We start from the raw sequence: 16,101 nt of genomic DNA on the forward strand, positions 1-16,101 counted from the left end.
TGTGTCACATGCTACATAAAACATGATGCAATTATATTTTTTTGCTTTCTATAGGTTGTTAATGGTATGGTCACATATTATGCCAATTATGAAAAATTACTCAACATATGGAAGTTAGCATCCGGCAGTTTCTCTACATGCTGCAGGGGACCCCTACTCAACATTTCTAATATAAAACCTTGGTGTATACTCAACATGTCTGGGTTCACATTCTGGCAAGTATAGACAATATATATAAAGCAGGAATATTTTAATGTTTCTAGCGCTGTTTATCTGACTAACAATAACAGGCTAATTATCCAATAACGTTGACCCTCATGGAGTCTGGAGACGATTTGTCTAGAAGAATTTATTCTAAACACAATGATTTATGATTTAACCTCATATACACATTTCATTCTGTATATAGCATTATAATCTTCATATTCAAATCTATAGCCTATATATTTGAAAATCGTATTTCGTAATCTTATTATGAAGTAATTATGTATAGGCAATTAGTTAATTATCAATAATAATCAATGCATGGTGCATTCTAGACTGTTCTTTTCGGACGTAACACAATCCTTAGTGGTAAAACTTATACAGTGTGCAAATGGTGTACATTTTGCTCAATGTCATTTGCACAGCGACTGACTGACTGCAAATGGAACCAAATGGATCCTTACGGTCTGACGCCGGGCCCATCTGGTTACATTATACAACAACCATTAGTATTGACACTAAAAACATTAATAAAAAACTAATGAGTTCCTCTTGCAGTAAATGTTCAGACCACACAGAGCAGCAGGGGGTCCGAAGTTACACAAACACTTTTAATTGAGTCTGCAGAGATATGAGATGATGTCGGGAGGAAACCTCATAACTCCATTTTCCTTTCTTTTTTTTGGCATAAATCAGTGCTATTGAACACCCTTTGTTTCGAAAATATTGAACCAATGAAAAGTAGTAAAAAGTGCTTTGGACAAAACCTCTTAACTCCATTGCACCCCCAAAATGTCTGCTAAAGCAGCTAACTCCACCACCTCTCCCCCTCTCATGGAAGTAATTGACAATAAATTAAGTCACAACACCAACTTTGATGAGGCTGTATTGCTTTGTTTTAAAAATATATGGTTTTCATTTCCTGAAAAATGAACATTTTGGAGTTATGAGGTTTCCTCCCGACAGCACATGGAAACAAGACAGGGAGGACTTTCTTTGTGCATTTAGTCCCTTTTGGACTAATTGTTGCTGTTTTTTCTGTCTAATAAACTTTTCAAACAAACAAACAAACCTCATAACTCCAAAATATACATTTTTCAGGAAATGAAGAAAACCTTATATTTTTTAAAACAAATCAATACAGCCTCCTCAAAGTTGATGTTGTAACTTATATATATTGTCAATTACTTCCATGAGAGGGAGAGAGGTGGTGGAGTTTGTTGCTTTAGCAGACATTTTGAGGGTCCAATGGAGTTAAGAGGTTTTGTCCAAAGCACTTTTTATACTACTTTCCATTGGTTCAATACTTTTGAAACAACACACAGACGTAATGGTGACTGTTCAATAGCACTGATTTTTGCCAAAAATAATCAAAAACCCTAAAAAATGGAGTTATGAGGTTTCCTCCCGACAGCAACCATATCAAACTGGGAGCTCTAATTTAAATCAAAAAAAAAATGTTGACTATACGTGCCTTTTGGACTAAATGTTGACAATAAGTGCCTTTAGGACTAAATGTTGACAATATAAGTGCCTTTTGGACTAAATGTTGACAATAAGTGCCTTTAGGACTAAATGTTGACAATATAAGTGCCTTTTGGACTAAATGTTGAAAATAAGTGCCTTTTGGACTAAATGTTGACAATAATTGCCTTTTGGACTAAATGTTGACAATAATTGCCTTTAGGACTAAATGTTGACAATAAGTGCCTTTTGGACTAAATGTTCGACTGTACTCTGCTGCGGTTTTTTTCTCCACATGTCTGTCTATAATAAACTATTAGGTCAATCAATCAAAGCAGACATTAAATAATATAAATACAACTGTATCAAATGGAGACTCCCCGTGCGTCTATAGTCAGTCAAACTGGGAGCTCCATCTTGAAATCCCCAAAACTAAATGTTGACAATAAGTGCCTCAGACATTCTGTGACTCATGCTGTTCAGTTATAGCCTAATGCAGAGGCTATTATAATAATTATATTGACATTAGACTATATTATGCAGTGGTTCCCAAACTTTTTCATGTCAAGGAAAGTCGACATATCAGCCTGTGGACCCCCATTAGAACATATATTCCAGAGACCAGTGATTCGTATAGTTTCAAGGACCCACAGTTTGACATGCATATTAGTCTACAGACCCCCATTTAATGGCACCCAATTTATATTGTAAAATCAAAGTTAATTTAACTCTGAGAGTGTACAAATGGAACCATTTGGAACCATTTGTACACTCTAAGTCTAAGAGTTCCATGCAGACCAGACATTTGGTTCCGCAACTACCGTATATAATTTAGCTGTGGACCCCCTGGAACTCCCTCAAGGACCCCTGGGGGTCCCCGGACCCCACTTTGGCAACCACATGCTGGAACCGCTGGGTCTACTGTCTGGGTGGGACCCATGCACTGTAGCCATATACTGTTGACTGCTGTTCATTTTATAATGCATATTATGACTATTATGAATATTGACATTACAGTTTGAAACCAATTGGTCTGTAGTCTGTAGTGCCTCCATGGCGGCTATACTGTTGTTATGGTGGAGACATGGGGTCTCTCTCTCTCTCTCTCTCTCTCTCTCTCTCTCTCTCTCTCTCTCTCCCAGTGAGAGAGGATGTTGTTCTCTCCGGTCGGAACCTCCGCCAGACCACATGAACCCAGAGTCTCTGTTCTGACTTCTAATGGACCCAATGAGCACTTCTTCTAATGGCTGCACTCATCACCCTGCTGCACTGCGTGTGTGCGCGTGTGCGTGCGTGTGTGTGCGTGTGCGTGTGTGTGTGTTGGTTGTGAGCGTGGGCGTTCATTCTTTATTTTATTTTATATGACAGTCAGTCTTTTGGTGTCGCAGCCAAACTGACGCCCTGATCTCTCTGCTCGCCCCGCTTGAAGCGGCAGAGAGGAGCGGACATCTGAGCGCCACATGGCGGCCTTATCTGGCTCCGTGTCCCGCTGCCTGGCTGGCTGCTGCATGGCTGCTGGATGGATGGAAGTAGAGAGGAGAAGCTATGAACCGGTTCCCACACAGTCAGTCACATCACACTGCAAACAAACTGTCGTTAATCAGCAAACACTCACTCCCATTTATCCCAATGTTTCATTCAAACATTTCTTATAATGACGATCACGGGGTTGCGACATCTTATAATTCAACCCATTATTGAGTTAATATAGAACAAGGAACCGTTTCTCAAAATCTGTACATAATTATTATTATATTATCATTTAAATGTAGCCGATCTACAAGCTCATGCAGGAGGTATTGCTGCGTGCAAAATATAGCAGATGAACTTGTAGATTGCTTGTTTTCCGAATAGAAACATAAAATAACAAGGATTTATTGGCAAACTGGCAAACTTGTAAAGCTAGCACATAATGGGGTATACCAAAATATTCGATATTCAGTGGATTGAAACAGCATATATATCTAGACTATAACGTATTGAAAATGTAATAATATAAATATTGAAACCACAGCATCCGAATTGTGGGGAAAGCTTTCACAGAAAATAGCAGAATTAAGCTGTGAAGCTCTCCTCACAATCTCAGAAAGCACTAACATATGCTATACTATATAGCCTATACTCCAGCAGTCAAACACAAGTTAAACACAGACTTTAAGAGGTTCGAGTATACACAGTACAATTACAAAGCTATATACTTTAATGAGAAGTAATTGAGGTCATCGTAAACTCATTTTAATATAGGACTCCAGCATCATCTTCTTTATCAGCAGTGCCATCGCACGGTAAACAACACAATGACAACAAACCATGAGGAACTAACAGTCTGAATTAGAAAGTGGACATTTTGTGTGTTTATTTGTTTCCTTCTTGCTGTGTTTTATAATAACGGCATGTTGGATCCGGAGGGTTGTGCTGTTATACAATATGTTAATTGTTCTGCCCTGGGGTTGATTTGGTTGTTCGGGTTGATGACTGTTGTTGGTTTGGATCATATCACGTCATGCGTGTGCGCGTGCACGGCGTGCGCAGTGAAATATAATTAAAGGAATAGGCCTGACGTGTTCGTCGATCGGGTCGAGCACGTCAGAAATATGAACGTCAACAATAACAACAACATCAGGCTGGGACGGGACGGGACGGGCGAGGCGCGAGCTGAAGTATACAGACACATTTCACCGCCGGGCCGGGTGTGTCTGAACTTCACGTGGCGCAAACTGAGCCCGTCAGTGAGTCCCCCGAGTCGGCAGAACAGACCGTGTCCCAAAGTCAGTCCCCCGAGAGTTTTAGGAATTATGTTTTGTGACACATTTCACAATTCTGCAGCATATATGCTGTCTGGAAGAGAACACCTCAAAATTGTAAAATTTTCAGGAAAAACAACAAAAAACGTAACAAAAAACATCCAGCTCAAGTGGAGTTATAATATAGGAGTTTATTTCCCCCTCTAAGCACTTTTTAATTGGTTCAATATATATTTTAATGAACACACAAGAATGTTCAATAGCACTGATTTTTTTAGGGGGAAAAACAAAAGGAAAATTGAGCGAATGTGAATTCTTCCGGACAGCACAATTATTATAGGCTGTGTGTGTGTGGGTGTGTGTGCGTGTGTGTGTGCGTGTGTGTGCGTGCGCGCGTGCGTAATAAAGAATCCATGTCCAGATGTTGCAGTGAAACGTCTCCTCTAGGACCATCTGCTGTAAATCATGATGAAATGTTTTCAAAGAGAAAAGAATCTAATTATAATTATTAATGTCCGCCGTACATAAAACAATATAATATTATATAACACTGACTGCCTGGCAAATAATTAATGCGACCGACCATAATAATAATAATAATAACAACAACAGATACAAAGTTTCTATACAACCGAGAAGATTTATAACGAGAAAACTGACCTAGAAAATTAACATATGGACCAAAAAAAAGAAGAAAAAAAAAAAACTATATTACAGCATGACGTCATTTTTTATCCTCAATATAAACACAAACATATATTTTTTTAAACATATTTAAAATCATTCCAACTGAAAATACACGATTGAGGTTTTACTCACTTAATATTTACAATAAATTAGAAATATTTCCCTATCGAGAAAGAAACTGCTAATTTTTGTCAGTAAAGAAAAAATATTCCCCCCCCCCCCCCAAAAAAAAAGAAAATAGTTCATACAAACACACAGAGATCTAAACGACGAAATGACGTCCAATGACGTCATATTAAAATGACGGCTAACTTGAGGCATGCGCAGACAATCATGTAAACATGTGTTTTGTACACAAAGACAATCTGTTGTTGTGCAGCATATTGTTCTGTGGACAGAAATGAAAGATAAAGACGTAATACAAATATTACCGCTTTTTAAATCGGTTTGTGAATGGAAAAAAGGTCCTAATGTGATTTCTTTCAATTAATGATTTGATTTAAGACTCATTATTTCAGCGAGAATGCAGATTTAAAGATTAAAATAGGCCTATACATGTGTGTGCGTGAGGGGGGTGCTATACTCAAATTTAATTAATAACTTATTCTATTTTATTCTCTTTTATTATTTTTTATTTCATTTTTTCCCAAAATGTGTTTATGTATGCATTTTTTTGTCATACTGAATGGGCTTCTCTCACACACACACACACACACACACACGCACACGCACACGCACACGCACACGCACACGCACACGCACACACACACACACACACACACACACACACACACACACACACCACGGAGGAGTTGTAAAGTCGGAGCGTGTTTTACGGACGGCTCATAAAACGGCGGGCAGCAGAAAGCCGTTAACATCTATACGTAACGGACGGACTACACACACACACACACACACACACACACACACACACACACACACACACACACACACACACACACACACACACACATATACACACACACGCACGTGGAGCACGGAGGCTATCCGTGCGTGTTTCCGAAGGCTCGAGACTCGCCGTTTTATAGAAACGCCAATAAAACGCTCATATTTTAAATCCTCCCTCCTCCGCAGCGGACATAAATATACACTTTAATTCCACTTAACATCCATTCATAAAGCTGTTTGTATATGTGTGGCTCATTGAGAAAATGCACCTATTTATTAATTTTGTTCTTGTTTGTTTTAGCTATTTATTTCCCTGATATAAATTAACTAGGATATAAAAACTTAGTCCATTCCGGGCGGCTATTGAAAAATCGCAGATCTACAAGCTCATAGCGCGGATATTTTCAGATGGGGGTCCGCGGCCAATTACGCATAATTCCGGGGGTCCTTCCCTTCCTTGACATGGAAAAGGTTGCACTGACAGATAGAAACAGAAAACGGTTGGGATCTAATTTGGGTTAGACTTGTTCTGCACGCGCGGTTTGCTGTGGTGAGAATTAAAAAGCGACCCCCCTATTTTAAACGCACAGCACTATATATAAAACACCATTCATTTAAATTAAGTGTAATTCTCATGTCTCTAAATTGCCTGCGTCGTGGTTTATTATCATTTAAATTGCACTGACGTTGTTGTTTTATAAATAAATAAAATAAAATAAAAGGCAACGTCAACAAGGTCTGAATTAGAAGACGTCTTGTTTTGATTATACATAAAATGCGACCTTATCTTCTTTTTTTAATTAGATTAAATTTATTCGTAATCATGAATTACCGTTTGTAATTGCTTTGCGTAAAATGCACACGTGTCTGTCTGTCTGTCTGTCTGTCTGTCTGTCTGTCTGTCTGTCTGTCTGTCTGTATCTCCTCCAAGCTTGGAGGAAATAGATTAGGTTCGCTAACTTCGCTTGGTTTATTTATTATAGCATTTGGCGCGTGCGTGTGATCGATGTGTCTGTGCCATTGATAAGGTGATCAGCAGACAGAGGCGTTAATAACATGGATTAATGTAATTAACATTAATCACATTAATTACAGCCTATAGTAGCCTACTGTAGTGGAATCACTGCGGATTGGAGGGAATCAGCGCGCGCTGCTGACGTGTGCGTTCCTTCCGCGCTATCTGTTAATTAATTTAAGATTGGAGGGAAAAAATATATATAAAGTCTTGTTTCTAATCAACGCCAGTCATCTAATTAACAGCTGCTTCTAATTAACGCCTAGAGCATGGCATGGAATGAGACAGAAACACCTAAGGAAAAAAATAATAGAATAGAAAGAACAAGAAATAGAAAGATTTACGTTTAGGCAAAAAAAGAAAAAAAACCCACCGCCTCCACTTTCCCGCGCGTTCCTCGCGCTGCGTTATTAACGGCTGTGTGAATCGTGGTTTCAGCACCTTACGCCACTGACGTACTGCCGGTGTCAGCGGAACGCAATAAATACGTAATAAAACATCGTGAATAGTGCTGAGGAGAGAATGAGAGACTGACTGTGTAGCCTCCTAACTGATACTCTCTCTACCATCCTCTCTCTCTCTCTCTCTCTCTCTCTCTCTCTCTCTCTCTCTCTACCCCTCTCTCTCTCTCTCCCAGTCTCTCTCTCTCTCTCTCTCTCTCTCTCTCTCTCTCTCTCTCTCTCTCTCTCTCTCTCTCTCTCTCTCTCTCTCTCTCTCTCTGTGTGTGCATGGCCTAGTTTAAAGTTAAAAGCTGTAAAGTGATACTTCATGTTTTCTTGCTAAAATACGTGTTAAATATCTCCATATATTCTGATAGTATGTTGTAATGTATAGGCTAGAGATGAGACTGATATGCGTTCAGGACATTGAAACGTGAATTGTTGTGGTTCCAATGTTCTCTCTCTGTGTGTGTGTGTGTGTGTGTGTGTGTGTGTGTGTGTGTGTGTGTGTGTGTGTGTGTGTGTGTGTGTGTGTGTGTGTCTTCGCTTCCAATTTCACTTTTTTATCCTGAGATCTCTCTCTCTCTTTCCTGATTGGAAGAAATTGGTATCCCTGACTGAAAATAATATGTAGTGTTTATTATATAAAGGTTTATGGATGGAAACACTGTAAGAGGACCTGGTACGGAGCCCTGGGGGACTCCGCCCGGTCGTCTCTGTGCTTTTAGAGCACGTTAAAGAGGCATTCTGTAGAGTTATTCTCACTTTCATATCAACATAACATAACGCCTAAAATAACAACACAACACAACAAAGAGAATGTACAGATCATGTAAAAAATATGAAAACGTAAGACATTTAGATATGATATGACGCATCGATTCATCGAGGACGTCCATAAATGGTTCAGTCCACAACGTATTTTGAACAAGGAGTTCGATCCATTCTCTTGAGGAACGGGGGGGGGGGGGGGTTAAGAATCCTCATAGTCGCTCCATCATCGAAAAGGTTCTTAATCAAAAAACGCCGGCATGAGTTCCAGGTCCGACCCACAACGGTTCTGTGTTCTCCTCATGGTCTGTAAACGGGACATGTTCCTGCATGGTTTGGTTTTGGTCTGTCGTGTCAGTCTGACCTGTTACCGATCAGCCCGTCCTGTCCGATGATCAACTGTCCTTTATTGATCAGCTGTATCAATTGCCTTGATTGATATAGGGCCTGTAAACGAAATGGCTGGGGGGAGGGGGTGTAGATGGAGCCTGTGCGCTTGTGTGCGTGTGTGCGTGCGTGCGTGCGTGCGCGTTACATTACTATAGCCTACTTTAGAGACGTTTGGAGGTTATCGGTTTTATGCCTGATCGATACGGGGAGCGTATACGTTTGTTCCGACGTACCGTTAGTTCCGACATGCGCGGTCTGTTAAGACACGCGTGTGGCCGCGGAATGAATGGATCGTTGAGTTGACGGCTGACATTTCACTAACCTTTGAAGAGGCACCGCGTCGACGTCTTCGTTCCGTTTTAAACGGTGTGATCGTTTGTCGTAGTGTTGAAAAATAACCCAAAGTGGCAACAAATCAACAACAACAACAGAGCGGAGGAGGAACGGGCCACCGCCACCGCCATTGGAATGCATTGGGACTCAATTTCCCAGAACCCTTTGCACATGCTTGCGGTGTGACTGAATTATTTTGCGGTGACGTCACCTGAACACGTCACCTATATCCCACTCTGTCCGATGGGAACTTAAAGCGTATTAAAAACGCGAATTAAACAATGAAAACGTAACTCGTGTAATTCGTTATTGGGAAGGAAGCTGTTCTACAATCAATTAACTCGTGTAACTCGTGAATGGGAGGGAATGTGTTTTAAGACTCACCCGTGCTTAGCGCTTGCGGTTCGGTTTAGGGTTTGGGGTTTAGGGTCTAGGGTTTAGGGTTTGGGGTCGGGTCACTCGGTTACGTGTTGTCGGACTGTTAGGACGTCGGACTAAAGATACGCACCCGATCTATACGTAGTGTTTCGTGCGGGTGTGGAGCAGCAAAAAAAGAAAGAAAGAAAACTGCGATCTACGAGCCTCACAACCCGATTGGTAACTTGTAGATCGAAGTTTGATGTCCCCAACAAGTATAGTAATCAATCATCATCATTTTTCGACCACGGTCGAGATCATGGATTTCACAATGCCACGCCAGACTTCCCGGTCCTTCATTGCCATCCCCAGTTCCTGCTTACTGATGCATGTGTCCCTAGTGATGACATCAGGGAACGATATAGTTTTCTACCTCTGGTCTGCTTTGAGGCAGGACTCCAGAGAAGAAGGGAAGATATAACCTCATTGTCAGCTCTGTAGCAGTGGCCGGCAAACTGTGTTCTTCTGGATCGGACTGGTGAGGAAACACAGGGAAGGTTGCCGTATATTAGAGAAGTTGATGGGTTAGGCTTCCAAGAGAGATTTTGCGCTCTCATTAGAAGGTGCCATCCGACCGTTTCTCTAATTTCTTTGAAAGTGTCCATGTCTATAGTAATACAAACGGGGGTGTTTGTGCGCATGTGCGTTGTGTGCGTGTTTGTGTGCGTGTCATGTACATATGTGTGTGTGCGCGCGTGTGTGTGTGTGGTCGGTGTCCGTCAGTCTTTGGGCTGGTCCTTGCTCTGTTTCTTCATCTTCATTCTCCGGTTCTGGAACCAGATCTTCACCTGCCTCTCGGTGAGGTTGAGAGCGCGCGCCACCTCGTGGCGCCGGTCCCGCGTCAGGTACATGTTGAACAGGAACTCCTTCTCCAGCTCCAATGTTTGGTACTTGGTGTACGGACAGCGCTTCTTACGGGAGGAGCGGGCGTGGAGCCAGTTGGCCGACGGGTCGTCTGGAGAGAGAGAGAGAGAGAGAGAGATGTTTAACAATTAGTTTATTCATGAAGAAAAGTGCGACGTTGTTTCCGTCGACTAAAACTAAGACGAGAAATGTTGGTCAAATGTGCTGCCAAAAACAACACACATGTTTGCTACATTTCTTTCAACCAATAGATCACAAACTGCAATAAACAAATCTACAAATGTGATTCCCAGTCCCACATCATTTGAGGGAGGGCAGAATCCAAAAGAGCCACTTAAAGAAAATAAAGTACACCGTCATACTCCCACATATTTGTGAACACATCTAAGTCCTACATTTTTCACATGTATTTATATTCAAACAATAGTCGTGCTTTCACTTCAATCTTAGAAACTACAAAAAACAGTCACACCTCTACTCTCCATCCAATTATTTATTTCCTACTTAGATAAATTTCCAAGAAGCAAAGTCCAAAAAGGAAATTCCAGCAATTTATTAGTTTTCTTCTTATTTGTCCCAAATACATATAAACACATAAATACAAACATTTGTTTATTAAAAACCTCCGAAGGACATCAACAAAGACCTAAGTGTATGAATAAGGATGACGAAAGAGAGAGAGGTAGAGAGAGTATCAGTTATAGTACACAATCTAGAGCAGGGTTTGTCTGCATGGACCAATCACAGCTCAATCTAGAGCAGGGTTTGTCTGCATGCATGGACCAATCACAGCTCACGTCGCTATGCACTTTTGCCGCCAGCAGACAATGCACACCACCAAAATGGCCGCCCCATGACGCTGTAGTTGTAGTTGTAAGGTGGTGTAGTTTCTTTAGTTTCAGTGTAATTTCAGGGTGGTGAAGAGTACTTGATGTTTTGACACTCAGGAGCGCTACGAACCTATAGCTACATCCAACCAGCTGCTAGCTACACCCAACTGAATGAAAGTGGTTTGACCCCAGCTAGAACCTTGTACTCAGGGCCGTGCACAGATAGATCATAAACCTGAAAAGGAATGCTTCCCAGGCAGGCTATAGTCGCAACTCCTTGCACCAAAACAGCTTTAAGGACATGTCACACCAATGCAACTCCTGGGGCAACGGCCATTGGTTTCACGCAACTAATCATTGGTGCGGTTTGGGCCTATAAAGACCCCTGCCATTATAAAAAGGTGTTCCTAATTAAATCCCCTCCCCCCCTCCCCCCATAAGACTGCATTTTATTTCATCATGCTCCGTTGGCCCTCTGCACTCTCGCTGCGAACAGGACTTACAGTAAGAGGGATTTCAGTATTTGTTTTGCTGCACAGAATTATACATATGACATGTCATTAGTCAAAAGAACTTGCATAATATCCCTGACACGCCCGCGCGCAGGAACCGTGCCACATGGAGCAGCGCGGGACTGTTCCAGCTCACAGTACATTGCTGCTGACAGCACATGTCTGCGTGGAACGCTGACAGCACATGTCTGCGTGGAACGCTGACAGCACATGTCTGCGTGGAACGCTGACAGCACATGTCTGCGTGGAACGCTGACAGCACATGTCTGCGTGGAACGCTGAAAAAAACCAACCAAAAAAAAAGAACGGTTTGCTGAGAGCCTGTCGTCATTGAGAGTTATGGCCCAAAACTACTTTATATTTAATACGCAGGAAATGGAAACATCCTCTGGCTCTTTGGTTGTCAGTCTGAAACAGTTTGTGAATATTTACCCTATTTACTTATGTGTGTGTGTGTGTGTGTGTGTGTGTGTGTGTGTGTGTGTGTGTGTGTGTTTCTGTTCTGGAACATAGCTGACAAAATTATACGCCAGAACATTAAACATTAAATGTTGGGCCACACAATCAAACCTACAACCTAGACAAAATGTTCACATGCATGTCCCCCCCCCCCCCCTCCTTCGCTCCCTCCATTGGCTCCCGGTTACAGAGTACAACAACAAAGCAACCAAAGGGACCCTCATATCTTCAAAGCCTGACCTAACCCCTCCCACTCACTGAGATCAGCTAACACAGGGAAGCTATGTCTGAGCCTTCCCTGTAGTTCTGTAGGCTACACCTGCCTTGTCTAACCAGTTTTGTGATTGGTCAGTGTTTCCACATGTGTCCTAGTTCTTCAGCCTATCCCAGTGTTGATTGGTCAGTGTTTCCACCTGTGTCCTGTCTATTTAAGCCAGGCCTGTGTTTGCAGTGTGTTCAGGTTGGTTGGTCCAGTGAGTCTGTAAATACGTATTCATCTGAACGTCTTAATATCTGACTACATTTTGCCCTTATTTAGAAGAACCTCGGTTTGGACCAAATGGACCAGTATTTGGTTACCAACCCTCCATCATTTAGCTGCATGGGGACCGCCTGGAACCTCCTCAAGGACCACTGGTGGTCCCCGGACCACTGGTTGAGAACCACTGCCAGGAATAGGCCTGCTGTGCATACGGATACAATGACAGAGATACTGTGTCCCGTAAGGGACAAAAAGCTGCCGCTCCGAGGCCTTGGCATTATGTCATGTAGCAGCTAGAAGCTAACAGCGCTAAGCTAACAGCCATGTGTGCAGCAGACAGCCTGAATGCTAAGCTAACAGTGCTAAGCTAACAGCCATGTGTGCAGCAGACAGCCTGAATGCTAAGCTAACAGCGCTAAGCTAACAGCCATGTGTGCAGCAGACAGCCTGGATGCAATCCGTCGTGTATGAGACAGAACAAGATAAAAGCGACAGTGAGCCTGACAGCCTTTTGTTGAAAAGCTTCAGGCTGAGTCACGGCCGTGTCCTTGAGGAGAAGAAATCCATGAGACGTGTTTTATGGAGCTCCAAAACTCCAACTCATCCTTAACCTCCAAGACTAGACTATACTGAGCAAGCATGATGGACGAGAGACTACTGAGCAAGCATGATGGAGGGGGGGAGAGAGAGAGAGAGAGGGAGAGAGAGATTTAGGAACTTCTATTGATACTGCAGGACTGCATGGCAGGAAATGTGGGTGTGTATGCTAAGGAAACTATTCTCTCCCTGTGTGTGTGTGTGTGTGTGTGTGTGTGTGTGTGTGTGCGCGCGTTATACAGCGGGGCCGTAAACCCATTTCCTCGGGACGTCTGGTCGCGATGTGGTGTTTTATGGACGCAGCCCCCCCCCCTCCTCCCAGGCCCCACAACCCCCGAAGTGTGAGACAAAACAAAGGTACACACACACACACACACACACACACACACACCCACAGTTGAGCCGAATCCATTCCGTTTAGAACACAACAACGGCTGTTCAACCTAAGTAGATGTTGATGCGTTCTCCAAGTTGCTATAATTTTGTGCAAGTTCTGAGATGAACAACTTATCTTTCCTTCATTGTCTCTGGTCTCTGTGTGAAGCTTCTGACCTGTTGGTGTCATGGATACACTTCCTTCTATTGAGTTGTTACTACTGGGCTGAGAGCTCTCCCAGATGTCCAGGTTATCATAGACAAGCAGACTATTTATTGGTATTGCGCTCCAGCGCTTAAGTCGTTGAAAGCGTTTTAAATCGTGCAATAACTCTCTATTCTCCCGTCCGATTGGCCAACAATTTGGAACTCTTGGAACTCCTAGGCATTTGTGCGCTTTGCCCTCATCTGATTTGACAGTATACGGTGACATCATGCCCAACTCAACTCTTCTAATCGAACAGTATTTCTACAGAGATAGACAACCATAATGTTATAATTGAACAATAACCACACTCGCAATTCTGCAGGATTGCATCTTTCAAGTTTAACCCATTTTGTTTATGTTAAACTTTAGCTATTGAAAAATAGCAGATCTACAAGCTCATAGTGCGGCACTAAGTGCCGTGCTATGAGCTTGAGGGGGGGGGGGGGGGAGGGGTCCTTTTAAAAGAAATGATTGAGAACCACTACTCCTAATATGCATAGTGTCGTAGTGAATATTAAGTGTCATAATATTCAGAAGAAAATCTGGAGACTTGACATTCAGTAATTGCGTCATGTGTGCTACACAGTAGTTTACAGTCTTTTTAAAGTCAAACACAATTATGAATGTAGTATTTCAGTGTTCATTTAAAAAAAAAATAGCTCTAGGCCATTCGGTTAGATGTTTTCCATTGAAGTATAATGTTCATTTATAGCTGAAGCAACTGGTAACATATTACATTTTCTTTAACTCTTCTGTTATGAACTAAACTGATACTTTTTGAAGAGTACCTTGAAGAGTTTGCTCTTTGATAACGAAAGCCTTTCCCTTTTTTTCGAAAGGGGGAAAAAAAAGTGTCTTCTAAAAGACTTTAAGGTCGTGGCCCTTTATTTTTTTTCAGTTTTTTTTTTTTGCTGCACCGTCACTTATAAAGAATTATGATGTTTTAAGTCTGGCAGTATGACGTAATAATTCAATAGGTCAGTTCCTGGTGATTGACATCACAGACGACCAATGGCAGCGAGTTCAAGGCTCCCATGGAGAGAGAGAGAGAGAGAGAGAGAGAGAAAGAGAGAGAGAGAGAGAGAGGCAACATCTGGTTTAGGAATGAAGAATCTGTGTGAACCAGGTCTTCTTCTGTGTGTGTGTGTGTGTGTGTGTGTGTGTGTGTGTGTGTGTGTGTGTGTGTGTGTGTGTGTGTGTGTGTGTGTGTGTGTGTGTGTGTGTGTGTGTGTGCGTGTGCGTGTGTGTGTGTGTGTGTGTGGTTTAGGCATGAAGAATGTGTGTGTGAACCAGGTCACGACGGATGCGGGTTCAAGGCTTATTATATGTAGCTACATGTGCGTGTGTGTGTGTGTGTGTACAGTAATTGTGCACATATGTACATTTGCATGTGTACATAATATGTGTGCATACTGTATGTGTGTGGGTGTAGCATGCAGGCTATATGCAGATTGTGTGTGTGACTATGTGTGTGTGTACGTGCACACGCGTTCGTGCGTGTGTTTTTTCCTCTGTTTGAAGGTCACTTTGCCCCCATCTATAGGAAGTGATGTCATTGGGAAGTTTCACACTTTGTTGACGATCGGTTTCATTTGAAGTGCAGTCAGATCCATTGTGTTCATTCCAGAAGGGGTACATACTTAGTTTAGACAGTTTCAAACCCTCACCCTAAACCCTAACCTCCCACGGGGCAGCACACCTAAACCTAACCTTAACTCATGTCTAACCAATGACTATAGTCTAAACTAAGTATGCACCCCTTCTTACTCAAATCATGATTCTCCTTTTGAGATCACGATTCTCACACAATTCTCATTTCTTCCAAGAAAATATGTATTGCCTTTGTCTGTAGTTGCTGAACATTACTACATTAATTATATATAAATATGTATTGTCTTTAGTTGATGAACATTACTACATTAATTGCGAACGCATGCAGTGAGCACTTACTATGAGACCTAGCAGATCATGTCTGTCCGTGTGTCCGTCCGTCCGTGTGTCTGTCCCGCTATCCAAATATGGAGTGTGTTGCATCGCTTACTGTATATGTGGACCTGGCCCCTTTTGTGCCCATATATGGAGCTGAGTGATTTGTTTGTTGTGGACCTGGCCCTTTTGTGCCCATACTGTATATGGAGCTGAGTGATTTGTTTGTTGTGGACCTGGCCCCTTTTGTGCCCATATATATGGAGCTATTTACGATCTGCGTTCGCTTCCCGCGTTCGCGCGTCTTACTCGTTATATATAAATATGTATTGTCTTTAGTCTGTAGTTGCTGAACATTACTACATTAATTATATATACATATGTATTGTCTTTAGTCTGTAGTTGATGAACATTATCTACATTCAAAATGTGTCACCTGGAGCCATAACTAGCCTACTGTGTTTGTGACAACATC

At 42.1% G+C, this 16,101-nt stretch overlaps 1 protein-coding gene across 1 annotated transcript in view; it reads right to left on the bottom strand.

Moving 5' to 3' along the window:
* Window positions 1–7,706: 7,706 nt before the first annotated feature.
* hoxb9a (homeobox B9a) overlaps window positions 7,707–16,101 on the bottom strand; it is a 32,578-nt gene continuing 24,183 nt past the window's right edge. Inside the window, exon 2 of the mRNA XM_080777131.1 lies at window positions 7,707–10,329. Coding sequence (XP_080633257.1) covers window positions 10,094–10,329 — 236 coding nt within the window. The 3' untranslated portion in view covers window positions 7,707–10,093. The remainder of the gene's footprint in view (window positions 10,330–16,101) is intronic.

This window comes from Protomyctophum bolini, assembly GCF_963924005.1.
Source record: "Protomyctophum bolini genome assembly, chromosome: 11".
Classification (NCBI taxonomy): domain Eukaryota; kingdom Metazoa; phylum Chordata; class Actinopteri; order Myctophiformes; family Myctophidae; genus Protomyctophum; species Protomyctophum bolini.